The 14,848-nt window shown below is 39.0% G+C and overlaps 1 protein-coding gene across 2 annotated transcripts in view; it reads right to left on the reverse strand.

Annotated features, from left to right (window-relative positions):
• Window positions 1-2,706: 2,706 nt before the first annotated feature.
• Window positions 2,707-14,848, reverse strand: part of tbc1d22b (TBC1 domain family, member 22B) — a 129,433-nt gene continuing 117,291 nt past the window's right edge. For both annotated transcript variants that reach the window (XM_088922159.1, XM_088922158.1), the window contains 2 exons: window positions 8,230-8,325; window positions 2,707-5,741 (listed from right to left, as the gene is read on the reverse strand). In XM_088922159.1, the coding sequence (XP_088778285.1) occupies window positions 5,613-5,741; window positions 8,230-8,325 (225 nt within the window). In that variant the 3' untranslated portion in view covers window positions 2,707-5,612. The remainder of the gene's footprint in view (window positions 5,742-8,229; window positions 8,326-14,848) is intronic.

The following is a 14,848-nucleotide window of genomic DNA, read 5'->3' on the forward strand; positions in this document are numbered from 1 at the left end:
AGGACAAAATTTTATTCCTTCACAGTGTGCAGTTTTCACTGTGCAGCCGTCTGAATGGGCTAGCTAACAGAAGATGTAGAGATCTCAGAAGCCGAGCAGGCCTGGGTCAGGACAGGGCAGGGCAAGAGCGAGACTGGGAAAGGAGACATCTAAGGTATACCAGATCGCTGCATGAAGTGGATGTAGTGGACCAGTAAGTGATGTTCTTCCCCCGGACCAGAACTTCTAAACCAACATCCCAGTATGGTTACTTGGGACAAAGTGCTGTAGGAGGTGCTATGCTTTGGATGAAATGTTAAACCAAGCTCCTGAGAATTTGTTTATTAAGGATCCTATAGAACCGCGTGTATGAACACGAATTTAATCCCCCGTGTCCAGGCTAAATTTCTTTCTGGACGTGAATAAACTGGGTTATCTACAAAGACCCCCCTTGACCTAAAATTGGTGAAGCGGCTTCTCCCTTCACCTGATCGGCAGTGTCATGGAAAGCTGGTACCTGGTACTAAATGGTTGCACACATCACCCAGGTGGCTGCTCGCCTTCAACAGTGGACGACATGGGTCCCTCCATATGTGCAAAGAGCTTTCAAATCATCGGGGACAAAAAGTGCCATAAAAATGCAAGGAATGATTATTAATATAAATAGCGTAATTGCACAAAATTACTTTTAAATCTGTTAAATGTAAAACACAATTTGTGGAAGTAATTATTACTTAATTGAACATCATGCAATACAACCCGCAGAGACCAATTTCAGTTTGCCAGCTTTTTAAATTATTTTACTAAAATGCCTAAAAGGTTAATTTGGCAATTTTCTGTGATGGCACACAGCGCACCGTATATTTCCTACAGGTGAAAGCAGCTCATATACTGTCGTGACCTGTCAGCTTCCTATCTGATAAATGCCACAGACTTTCAATATACAACTAAATTATCTCTCCTGCAGTCCTGCCGGTATGGTTCATAGACAGGTGTACCCTCACCTTTGTGCCCATGAAAGAAAGGTCAAGATGTGACCTTTGACACACTCCAAATTAACCATTTCTATTCTCAAAATAAAAACACACTGCAAAACTGTCAGAACACAAGCAATAGTTCCCACAGTTAACAAAGTCCCAGCATATAAAGTAGAAGTGACTTAAATTTAATGGGAAGCAAAGAAAGTTGTGAGTAAAGGAGTCTCTGGACTGGAGCTGGAAAACCCTTTCCAGGGTTGATCCTAATACAGCCTTAATCCTAATACAGAAAGGCAAGGTCTGCAAGAAGAGGAAACAGTCCAGTATCGAAGGTTGTTCCACTGTGATCCAATCATCTTCCATTGCATACTGGCTTCTTCCTTTACAACAGGGCTAGGTTCCCAGTTTACCACCTCCATTCCTGCCACTGCAAAGTATTTAAAGGCTGATTCTTACATGTCTTTTTGCAGCAGTGTTGATTAAATAAATAAGGGTGTTATTTAAAGAGGAAGTGCAGTCTCAATTTCTCAGACCAGTTATTAAATTTCAGTTAAAAAAATAATAATCGACGGTATAGCAAAATTTAAAAAAATTTCGAATGAAGTGTAAAATTGTCAGCTTTGTGAAAGTACCGTAAGGCTGTCATGTTGTCACAGGCAGACGAGAAGCAGCTAGTTTCACCACAGCGAGAGAGAGAGTTAACAAGAACTGTAACATGAAAGCTGCCCTTCTTGCTCACTAGTCGTTGTAAGCAAATGAGAAAAATGGTTAAAAAATTATTATGAAGGTATTTTAATTAACTGACAGGATGTTCTTTTTTTAAAATACTTAAAAGTATCTAAAAAACAAGTCACCTTGTATGCGCCGGTTTCATGAAAATATTTACAATATAGTAGCAAAAATTCACTTGGTCTAAAGCAGGGGTCTCAAACACGCAGTCCCCAGTAATCATCTGCGGCCCGCAACGACTCACTTGGATTAACAATAATTTACCAATAAAATTAGGTTGTTTTGGTCTTTTGATACATTTTTTGTTCCATAGATTCATTTTCTGTTTCAATAATTGCCATGGAAATATTGTAGCACCCACGCCGGGTGACGAAGCGGAGGCACACCCGCCAATGCAAGCACCGCAGTGCAGGCTGGGAACTGTGGCCGGGAGATGTTCTAAGGGTCTGCAGAGTGACCACTAGATCACCCTGCCTATGTAGATAGTGACTATAAAACCTAATGTAAATAGTAGTTAATTGTTTACTCCTGTATTGTCCCTTGTCTTGTAACCACCCTGCATACTGTATGTGTCCTATTTACAGCTCCTGTGAGTGTGTTAAGCCAAGGAGTTGATGTGTACGTCTCTGTTGCTTGATTGCTGGCTGACGGAGTTCTGTCAGTAAGTAAAGTAGAAAGAAAGAAAGGTTTCCGAAGTTAGTCTGTGCGTCTGCTAGAATCATAGCAATGGTTGGCAGTATGTACGTATGCAAACAGTTTTTCTCGTCAATGAAGATCAACAAATCAGTTTTACCGTCAAGACTCACCAATGAACATTTACGAGCAACATTGTGATTGGCTACTTCATGTGATATCAGGCCTAACGTTCACATTCTGGTCTCTGCAAAACGCTGTCAACGAAGCAGCCAGAATGAAGAACTTCAGAAATAACCTCACATGATGTCGAGTACATTGAGTAACGTTAACCAACATGTTTCAAATAATTTCAGTTTCAATTAATTTTTAAAGATTTGATGCATTTTGTGTGTGTATGAATGCGGCCCGACGATTAGCGCATTTTATCTAATGCGGCCCCCATATTCATGTGAGTTTGAGACCCCTGGTCTGAAGCATGTTTACAATGTAATAGGGCTGCTTTCTAGTCACTGGAAGTTTTTTTTGCCTCGTTCTGAATCGCAGACAATGATGGCAATATGGCGCTACGCATACATTGAAACTTCTCTTTATGATGTAAATTGGAGGATGTTCATGTGACTGTGTACTTCATAGTTTCACTGTGGTTTGAAATACACTCATCATTGCCAATTCATTATAACCCTGAAATGTAAAAATAGCATTGCAGTTTGCCTTTAAGAGAACAAAGCAGTGGTCAGACTGAAACAAAATGAAACTAAAGAGCCAAGGCTGTATATCACTGGCACATAGAGCATTATTTGTGTTCACACTGGATTTAGAAATACAGCTGAATCCACCTCAGACATCAGAACAACTTCAGACAGGAATAGAGTTAAGTTCTTACTGTGGTTATGTTCATTTAAAATCATTAAGCAATGAAATTAAAAGTGAATATAAAACAAACCAGGACCAAAGTTGAAAAGTATAGCAATGTTCTACAGCTTGACACATATAGGAAATAATCTCCGCAAGAAAATAATTTTTTACACAAAAACGTCTATCCACAGTGTCATCAAATCTTTGCTTACACTATTATACACAAAAAAGAAAAGAAAAACACAATGTGCAAGATGGAAATTAAAATTGCAGATTCTATTCTCTCATCAGTTCGGGAACTCAGTAGTCATTGGTTTTAAGTGCCGTATTCAGTTCCTCCGCGAAATTCTACTTTCTCCTTTACCAGTGTAAAAAATACAGCCCAGCCGAAACCATCTTGCTTTGACATGAACAAGCTGACACCCTGCTAGGTTAAAGCAAACAGAAACTGTAGCACCAAAGCACAATACCACTGCATACAGATAATATATACTTACTGTATCTATATGTACACTTTGTACTTTGGCTGCTTTGTAAATTGTAAGGCATCAACAGATGGAAAAGCAGACAAGGTGTTCTTAAGAATGCTATTCTCCTAAGGGTAAGCCCGTTTTAGCAGCTCGAGAGCAATGTGCTTTATTCTCAGGCTGTGCAAGGAAGGAGACCTATATTTTGCAGACGGACTCAGAGTGGGAGAGGAGTGCAGAGGACTCTGCAACACTCACAGCACGATTCTGGCTGTTCAGTACAATACAGGACGGTGTTACACCGGCAGCACTTCTTTCAGCTCCATTGCTGCATTGATTTAGATTCAAGTATTAAATGATTCTATAGTTGTCTGAAACCAGTATCCAGTCCCAGAATGTACATTGGACATTCACATTATTTGAAAATTTAATTGGATTTCTACCAGTTTTCACATTACCCCTCACATATAGCTGATACTCAGATCATTTGGGTGGTACTTTTTCAACACACCTCAAATTGTAATATACTATACAGTAGGTAGTTGTTGTCCACTGTGAATATTAAGATTAGCTACTCTCACACTATACATGATACCCAAGTACTTTAATGTGGTAATTGTGTTTTCTCTTAGTTTTTCAGGTAACTTGACAAGTCACATTTGCATATTCCCATTTTTTTTAATATTGTGTGGGATTTTGTTGGGAATAACAACCATAATAATAATAACCATGTCCCAGGAGTTTCCAGGCATTATGGAAAAATGGGATTGACCCCTGGGCAATAGGCAGTTATGACTGACCCCTGACTACACTTCAAATCACTTCAGTCACAGTCACAAAAACAGTGTAACTCCAAATGTTATAAATAACCTATTGTGCCCGACTCTCGAAAGAAGGCAATTTTGTTTTTGATAAAAAAACTCCATTATGATGTCCTAAAAAATGTTCTGCCCCCAGTGGTTTATATATCTACACTTATATATAAGATGAAAGTATACACAACACTATAGTACGATTTAAAAAAATAAATAATTGAAAAAAACAATACCTAAATATTTTTTAACTAAATATTTCTAAATACCCCAGCCATACCATTTCTTGTTTCTTCAGAACCATATTTGCAGCTTTTTTGCAATGCTATTATCTTTAAAACAAGCAGATTGTCCTTGTGTTCATAGGCAGATTGAGAAAGCATGTCAGCACAAATGCACTCAAATGAATTCCATACCCGGATCCAATCGGCTGCATTTACTCATGTACCAGTGAGTTCCAACAACATCTAATCAGGCTGCAGAGCACAGGACAAACGTCCACGACGAAGGAGTCTGACGTACGTAGTCTTAATAAGGCATGTGCTGTGCTCCTTGTGCCGTAGAGAGGAGATTCTTCTATTACGCTTTCTAAAATGTGAATGCTGCTAAAAGAGCTACAATAAGAACATAGGTAAATAAAAATAATACCTCTAGGATCAGTGAAAAGCCTGGGTTGTACTGGAGCTCTGAGGAAGGATGGCGCCATTGCCCAGACAAGTCGATATTCCGTGTTGAACAAGTGCTTGAGCTTCTCTCACTATAACCCGAGATGAGGCTCCTATATTCTCTTACGTCTGTGTTGTCCATCAGTATCGGTTTGCAGTGCTGGGGTACACAACCATGGTTTGAAACCCCTTGGCTACTTTTTAAAATAAGAAGGACTTCAAGTGGACACGGTCTAGTGGCCTTCCAAGAGGGAGTGCAAAATAAAAAAATATCACTTTTCTACCCCCTGGAGGGGGGATTTCCTTGGATTTCCTCCAGGAAATCACACATTACTTTTTGTACATGAAGGTAAGGTTGAAAAGCACTGGGCTTGAAATGCGGTTTCACCACCAGCCCTGCCCACGCCACACTATGCCGCCTCTCTCCTGTCTCCCCTGTGCTCAGGTGTGTGCGCGCAAGCACGTGCGCGTGTGCCGCCGAGGGCGAGCGCCTTATCTCCGGTAGTGATTGGGCGCGTCTGCAAACATATACTTCAGCCTGTATGCCTCTGCTAGCAGCAGCCCCACCTCCTCGTTCCCCCAGTGTATTGTGGGGAGGTTCTGCAGAAGCATCAGGAGGCCCTGAAAGAAGAAAAGAAACATCCATTACCGCAATGCCACACACAGAGTCAGACACTCACACACGAGAGAACATCCTCTCCATCCGTATAACTCATCATATCTAGAAGGCATCATGGCACGGAACCCTCTTTTCCACTTACATAAAAGGAATAAAGAACAATAGTATATTTAATTTAAGGATCGGTACAACAATACATTGTTCATCGAAAAAGAGTTGTTAACGAAAAAGAGCTGTTAATCATTACTGGGAGGCAGCAGCACTGTAACTATTTTTTACTCTTCATCTTACTTTTCAAAAAGCTTGCATCCCCATATAGCCAGTCCCTCTTTTGTCTCTGAGTAATGTTAGTCATGCCTTCCTTCACTGAAGTTCAACAACCAGGAGGCATCAAGACTAAGAATGGAATTGTAGCACAAAGAAGATTGCCAATTACTTCACTGTAGCGAGTCATATAGGAATGTGTCCAAACGCCTGTCTGAAAATCCCTAGAAACAAAACAGCCTAGCTACTGAGATAATACAAAAGAAACAAAGCATTAAGCACTAAAGGGAGCAGGCTCAAACTAAGATTTAAAAGTTGTGAACTGTGGATCAGTAGAGGGTCAAGCAAAAAATACTGTCACGTGTTTAAGTGCTGTGGGAAACCTGGATGAACACTCTCTGTTATATTAGTGTGATTCTGAACCATGGATAGACCAAGGTAGAAGAACAGCTAATTCAGTTTTGTATTTCACTATATTTCACTGTATTTCATGCTTACATACCTGAGCAAGCTAACATTAAGACAAAATACAATCAGCCTAGGAGGTTTCCTTTAGAACCACAGTAGACAAGATGCAGTTCTAATGTTTGGTAAATTAAAAGCAGACTGAAAATGTGATTCTTTCATCTGTAAGGAATGGAGTGGCCTATGGTGCAAATGAAAAGGAAGTAGTAATCCAAGATGATAAATGTCAATCATGACTAAAAAACTGAAAGCCATAAAATACGCAACAAATGTGTACTGAAACCAATAGCACATTGCATTTTAGTGCCTCTCATTATTAAAACATTCCTGTAGAGAACAGCAATGGAATAGAAACAATCCACTTCTTACCATACCATCTCTTTAAATAGCAAAGTGAACCAAATGGCAAGCACAGAGAAAAGATACAGTTCAGAGTAAGTCTAATGAGTGTAAACTGGAGAGTCGTACTTCCATTGAAGGCCCCAGGCTTAGCTGGAAGGAATTAAAGACAGAAACAGGTAGAAAAAAAGAAAAGAAAAAAAAGAGGAAGGAAAAATACAATATGCTACAAATTCAAGCTTGTCAAAGTGTGAAATTCTTCACTGGGCACCATCAAAGTGACAGCAATTCTTTTAGAAGTGACCAGCAGTCTGACAAGTGCTCCCTAAACAGTACAGAAGCTTCTTGCAGAAAGTGAAACAGGCCTGAAATGAGCACATTCATGATGTTAACCCCACCTGTATTTAACAAAAAATACAGGACGAGGAGAAAAGTGCTGTGTCCTATCACACCAGATGACGCAGATCAGGAAATGTCAAGGTCAGATACAGTATGTTACTCTGCCTTGCACCCTATCGCCTGGATCACACTAAGATTATTGAATTGTCTGACAAAAGCCAACCTGGAGACATGTCTTCAAATGCAATAAAAGTTTCCATTGTCTGAAAGTGTCTGTTTTCTATTCCGAAGAAAAAAAGCTAAAGCCTTTTTGATGAGCCATTCAAAGCCCTCCTAGTATTGCTTGGTAATGTAACATGCACACATTCTGGAAGAGTATAACAGTTCTAACTAGGTTGAGGTCAAAGGATGTCCGTCTTTAAGCGACACCCCTGATATGACAGTTACTGCCACTGGAATACTGACACATCTTGGAAACATAAATCAGAAGATGCTTCAGTGCTGTTTTTGTAATATCTACTTTAGGGTTTGGACAATGCATAAGTATTGCTGTTCTGAAAGGATTTTAAAAATAATGAAATCCATATTTCTACTGCGCCAACAGACCTTAAAAAGAGACAGTAAAGTCTGGGTCACATCAGTGCCCAACTGAGACAGTGTCAGCACACAACATGCTCAGTCCACTGGGGTTAGCAGTGGGATTATTCGGCCAGTGCTTCTTCAGGGTGTGATGACCCCAGTGAAAGGCACACTGCTCCTCCAGTCAGTTCTATCGCCTGCAGGTTGCTGGGGAACTTGCATTGTATTAATAGGTGAATGTTTCCGTGAGTGTGCAGCTAAGAAGAGTCAGTTTACCCTTCTTCATTCTCTTCACGCTAGACAGCAGATGTCACTGTGAGCCAAAATGTAAAGCAACCATTGGCAATCCCAAAATGGGGGGAATATAATAACAAAATAGTGATTCTTTTAAAAAAAAAAGACAGAGAGAACTAGAGAAAACACAAACCCTAGTTGTAACATTTGGATCCGAGATACCGGTTCAGCTGGGCATGAGGACCTTCAACCTTTACTGTAGGTACCTACCTGGAAATCTACCATGGATAGAATCTCCTTCCTCCACTTGATGAGAAATGCAGCGCAGACGTAGAGATGGAAATGAGAAAATCCCTCTGCCTCAGCCTAAGGAAACAGAAACACAGGATTTCCTGATATTGTGGTTTAAGATCAAGCATGAGTATGGAGGTGTGTTTGTGTGGGGTTTTGTTCCTTAAAAAGATAACAAGCTCTACATTTCTCAGTTTTAAAACAAGGTTGAAATATACTGTATCTCATCAAGAGTGTGGTAAAAATAAGGCACCTCTCTTAGCTATTTAATGTGAATGCCCCCTAGATAAAAATCTGGCAAAATCATATCCAGGCCTTTTTTGTTTTGTTTTTTTAAAACTGATGCTTAGCAATTGACTTTCCATTTACAGTGGCTTAACATTCATGGAAAAATACAGAACTCACTTCAGCAGCATTATTGGCATTTATTTTTCTGAATCATTTTAATTTATTCTTAACCTTTGAAAATGTTCTCCTGTTGAGGCAATAAAGAGAGCTTCCTGACCGTTCAGGCAAAAATAAAACAAATAATTCTGGCTCAAAAACTTGGGTAAAGAGACAAAACCACCCAAAAGCACTACAGTGGTGGCAGCAGACACCCGTAGAATGATGAGCAGTGTCAATAACAGGACAGTCAGGAGAGTCATGTCACTTTCAGCCTGTCAGTAAGAGGTTAAATGATACTGATTATGGGGTAATTTACTACTTCAGCTGAAGAGCAGTGGGTTGTTTTACAAAAATTCAGTCAGCTCTGCAAATTCTCTATTTTACTGAAACTGAAGAATTCTAATTGAAATACAGCTGTAATTGTTTAATCATTAGAAAATGACATTCTAATTTAAAAAAAATGTAATTTATTCAGCTGGACAAATCCAACAAACTCTATATACAAGGTATTTGGCAATTTACATTTAAATATGTATTAATGATTTCTTAAGTATTTAACAATACTTAACAATACAAAAAAGTTGACTTCAGCGGCACTTAACAGAATTGTTATTAAACTTGAGTGTTTCTTACTAAAAACAGATAATATTACTTCTAGGCCTTAATAAATGTGAAAAATAACAGTATGTGCTGAAACATGGAAACCCAATTGATAATATCCAATAAATTAACAAGAAGAACTAAAAAAAACGATAAAAACGAAAATATCACTCATTTTATGCTGCCCATTTTTTTCATTATATTATTTACACCACAAACACTGTATACTAATTTAAACACACATGATACACTGAAGCTTAATATTTTCCATAGATGTAAGACAATAATGATCAATTAATCCCCACCCTGACCTGGAAAGGTGCTCATTCTAATACTGTATATCTGTGCCACTGGTCAAAGTTAGCTTTGAGGCCTAATGAAGGTGGAGCAGTGGTGCTTGGCTGATAAATTTGACTGGGCAGAATAAAAAGTTGGATGACAATTCTGCCTCCTTTAGTGCTGTGATTAAAACAAAGACCTAACAGTCATAAACATATTCGATATACATATTGCAAAGCCAGTAAAAAAAAACATTTCAGAAAACATTTTGTGTCTGGTGCCAAAAATCAGCATGACAACCTTCAATATAATAATTGACTAAAATAATAATTTTCTGAATACCCTTCATAAATGGGTTAATGATGATCCAAAACACTGAGGGGCTTCAGAGCAGCGAGGGAGGCCTGAATGATAATTACAAAAGCTCTTTCTCAAAAACTTCAAAAAACACACTTGTTCCAAATATGCTGTTTACAGGGAAAGAAAACAGATCCCTAATGAGAAATTGATGAGAATACTGAATACAAAGACAACAGCAAAGAAAACACAAAGAAAGACATGTACAAGACTGCATATCTGAAACCCCCAAGGAGAAAAATTCTACATCAAGTGTGTTTTCCACAGGTGACTTGCAATCCCTGAATTATACTCAGAACAGACAGCTCTGCACCTGAGATCTGTACCCAATAAATTTGAATTTGTGCCTGTTCTTGGCATGCTATGAAGAGAAAAACAATTCTGTGCACTGCAAAAAAAACATATTTATAACATGCAAATTGAACAAGTGATAGTTTTTTTCCATGCTGAAAAGAGGAGAAAGAAAACACGTTTCGGCTGTGGAGCCTTCTTCGGGTGTCTGTTCGGGTGTATATTTATAATATAGTTATTTTCTGCACAAGCATTATTTGACAAATGGGATATATATGTTATCTAAATTAAAAACTTCACACAAAATACCTGAAGCCAGTTACTAGTCTTGCCTTTCAAACCCTGGTTTGTTTTTCAGGAAGCTTAAAAATAAAATTAACCACCCGATTCTACAACGAAGATGTTTCTAAAGCATGATAAATCAGCTTGTTTGCTTTTAATTTCTGACAATATTTTCTTAATGTGTTTGTTCCTAGACTAGTCTAAAAAAACATTCCTCCAAACAGGGCCCTAAAAGAAGTCTTAGTCTATTTTTTATTTTTTGTTTTACAGTATTCTCTATCAAGGACACTGAAGAAGTCAACGCAGTGAAAGTCTTGAATCAAATACAAACTAGAGGACACAGGTACTGTAAACTACCTGGAAGTTAATTTAAAACAGAGGACAGGTGGCACTTTACCCAACAGCTGTGGGAGTACGGAATGCTATAAAGCTCAGCTATGTTATTAAGCTAATACCCTGGCTTCTTTCATGAAATGATTGGATGTTATCCTGAGATATTTACTACCAAATGGGCTATATGGCCCAGAAAGCCTTCTCTTATTTCTAACTGCTCTTATGTTCTAGTATGGTATTAAATTTACCAAAGGTAAGGATGTACAGTAGTTTTTCCTCTAAGCAGCTTCTCACTGACCCATACCCCACACCTACTGTTGTAAAGGAGCTCCCAATGCACTACCACAAATACCACTTGCCAGCAGCCATCACCCTGCAGCTCACAACTGCCAGCCCACTGAAGCTCAGCAGGTGTGAGCCTGGTCAGTACCTGGACGGGAGACCTCCTGGGAAAGCTAAGGTTGTTGCTGGAAGAGGTGTTAGTGGGGCCAGCAGGGGGTGTTCATCCTGCAGCCTATGTGGGTCCTAATGCCCCAGTATAGTGACGGGGACACTATACTGTAAAAAGGCATTGACCTTCAGATGAGATGTAAAACCAAGGTCCTGACTCTCTGTGGTAATTAAAATCCCAGGACGTTTCTCGAAAAGAGTAGGGGTGTAACCCCGGTGTCCTGGACAAATTTCCCATTGGCCTTTACCAATCATGGCCTCCTAATAATCCCCATCTATGAACTGGCTTCATTACTCTGCTTTCCTCCCCACTGATAACTGATGTGTCGTGAGCGTTCTGGCGCACTATGGCTGCCGTTGCATCATTCAGGTGGGGCTGAACATTGATGGTGGAAGAGGGGAGTCCCCATTACCTGTAAAGCACTTTGAGTGCAGTGTCCAGAAAAGCGCTATAGAAGTGTAAGGAATGTTGTTGTTGTTATTAGGAAAACCTAATTAATAACAGTATGTTATCAATACAGATAACTGTTAAAACGAGCAGCTGTACGCATTGGAATTACCTAATTCTCATACATCCTTCATTCTAAGCATATGTATCAGGCCCTACTGTATATGATGCACAAGTTCAACCGACTGTACCTTTTGTGTTTGGTCTTGTGCAGCACAGACACTACACCAACACTGCTTAGTTGTATACTGCTGGACTTTGTGTGTATGCATATGCATTGTGAATCAAATATCAGACTGCACAAACAAACCAAGAATACAATTTTGCTCACACAATCCTATATACAATAATGCTCAGTAAAGGATGTATATTGGTGTTAAGCACATTGCAGGACACACAAAAATGAGAAAATGGGAGGTACTCTTTTTTTAGGGTGGAAAGAAATAGAACAAAAAGCTAAGCTGCTGTGTTAATGAAAAGAAGAAGTAAAAGCTTCTCAGTTGCACTGTTTCCATCCTGAATCTTCCTCAATACAAACACAGATTTAATCTTGTCCATCTTTCTCTCCAGCCTAATCAGGACTGCCAGTACAGCCTTAGCAAAGAGACATTAGCCTTCACCAGTAACTGGGTCACTCTGATCTAAACCAGCACAACACACCCCCCACCACCACTATGGGCAGCACAGATCCGGAATAGCAGATACCAGCTGTGAAGTGTCTCCTCCTTGAAGGCAGGCTTACACGTGCTTTACTACTCTTCTTGAATGAAATGAGGCAAACTTCACCAAAAGCCAAGCAGTCAATTCCAAAGTAGTCAACTATATATAGTAGCAGCAATACAGACACTCTTATTAAATCTACAGAAAAAATGATTATTCAGTTGTGTGGAAGGAGTTACATAAAAGCAGCAAAAAATAAATGTTTAAACTATGCATAAGCAGTTCCGTGCATTAACTGTTTTTTTTAATATTGCATACTATACTGTACTTTTTTACATTTATAATAACATTATGTGGTTGTACAGACACGACAAATCTAGAGTCTAGAAAAAATCATCCTTTTGAAGAATTACTTAACTCTAGCTTAAATGCAGAAGAGGCAATATTTTAGCTTTTCCTGTTGTTCATGCGTATGCAAATCAGCCTTTTGGGTGATTTGAAGTTAAGGAATAATTGAATATTTAGATGAAAGATGGAACTTTCCAATGTAAGACAGACAATTTTGTCAGATGGAAGATAAAGCTGTTTTACATGTAATGTTTATTAGACGTGCCATCGTTTATTTGGAGCAGAAATGGGCCTTGACAGGGACTGCACTACAGATGTTTCCCCGTCTCAAAATATGCTTAAGTTATCTCAACGCTTTAGCACTGGCAGTGTACTGCTGACACAGAAAACATGACTTGATGCCATCTAGTTCACAGGCCTTTGGTTTCCATGGTAAGGTTTACCAAACCCATGGAAGGGAGTCCTGAACTGTGATCGGACCGACAACAAAAAGGCTTCTTCACAACAGTCAGATACCTCCTTCCCTGTAGCTCTTTCTAGTTTCTTGAAATGGTACTAGTGAAAAGTTAACTGAGGGGAGCTACTTTAGGAAAAAAAAATCAAGAACACCGCAAACAATGTGTCAAAATCCCGTTGACAGAGCTGTCACCCACCCCCTGATCATCTCCCCTTTCTGTTTGCACACCAGACTTTTTAACACTGAGGAGGACAACAACTAAAAATAGTTTGTTTGCGCTGGCTGTTTGTTTTCGGCTGTCTCCCTTTTGGTAAACGTGTTGTGTTGCATCTGAGAAGCGAGTCGCTGGGCTGCTCTGTTCCCGGGCACAGTGACAGCTCGTGAAAGCGCTGCCGGAGCCAAAAGAGAGCGAGACAGGGCACGCAGCAGATACAAACAAACTGCTGCTTCTGATCTCAAACCTGCTGTGTCTGCTGCACTGTCCAGTGCCCTCAGGGATGACAGGGATAGACCAGATCTCCGGAGGAATGAGACGGTCAACGCAAATGACACACACAGATCTTGGCACAAACAGAAGTGCAAAGAAAGGTGTTACTGGATCCTACCACAGCACAGCTTACTATACTTTACATCCCTGTAATCTGCAGTTTCAGATCTTAATATTTACATTTCTACTTCAAAAATATGAGATTTGCAAAATGAGAGCAGATCATTTGGCCCACCTTGTTCGTTTGGAAAGTCATGCAGCTGTTTCCTGAAAGAAGCCGACGTATCAGCTTTGACAACATGGTTATTCCATAGTTTTAAATGCACTTCCCCTTAGTTTCCACGTGTGTCCCTTGATTCTTGTTGCACAGGTCATTCTGAGTTGAAATGATCAGTGCCTTAGTGGATTTGGAATCCCTGAATCATATCTGCTCTGTTCAAGACTAAAAAGATTCAGTTCTTTTAGCCTGAAAGATTAGGGCACTTCTTTTAACCCAGTACAATTGTAATATTAACATCCCTTATTTTTAAATTCTACACATTTATCTATACTGTACATCTTAATATCATCACATTGTCTAAAAGACAGAAATTACAGTATGTCACTATAGATACTTTTTTTTTACATTTCAAACTCAGTGTTTCCCTTCTTCTATAAATATCTATAAATCATGTTTTTGCTAACTACATGAATCATCCTGCATCACGTACATTGAACGTTTTGTAGTGTTTAACCAGCTCTTTTTATTTAAATCTTTTTGATTTTCCTTCGCTGTATTTGCTATTCTGTTTTCATATGTGTATCATATGTGAACTTGACCAGTTTAATCCAAAAACTTGAGTTATCTTAATTCAAATGAAGAAGGAATATTTTCTGTGGAACAATATGAAAAGCATTCTGAAAATCTAAATTAAAACATATACACATTTTCATCCATTACTGTCGTAACTTTTTCAAAGAACTCTAAGAAGATAAGATCTACACTGTATCTTTTTTTAAATCCATGTTACCAACTAGAATCCTGCTGTCAAAGCTCTACATGCAATATTTGTCTATAATCTTTCAGTTTGTTTTTTTTTTCATTCTTTCTGTTGAGGGGTGTTACATTTTGCTATTTTCCAGTCAATAGCTATTACCCCCTTCTTAAATGACTGTCAAAAGAATTTTGCCTTTGTCCAGCTTGGGTCTTGTCATCAATTTATTCCATGGTAAATGCATT

Source organism: Atractosteus spatula, chromosome 7 (assembly GCF_055471065.1).
Source record: "Atractosteus spatula isolate fAtrSpa1 chromosome 7, fAtrSpa1.hap1, whole genome shotgun sequence".
NCBI lineage: Eukaryota > Metazoa > Chordata > Actinopteri > Semionotiformes > Lepisosteidae > Atractosteus > Atractosteus spatula.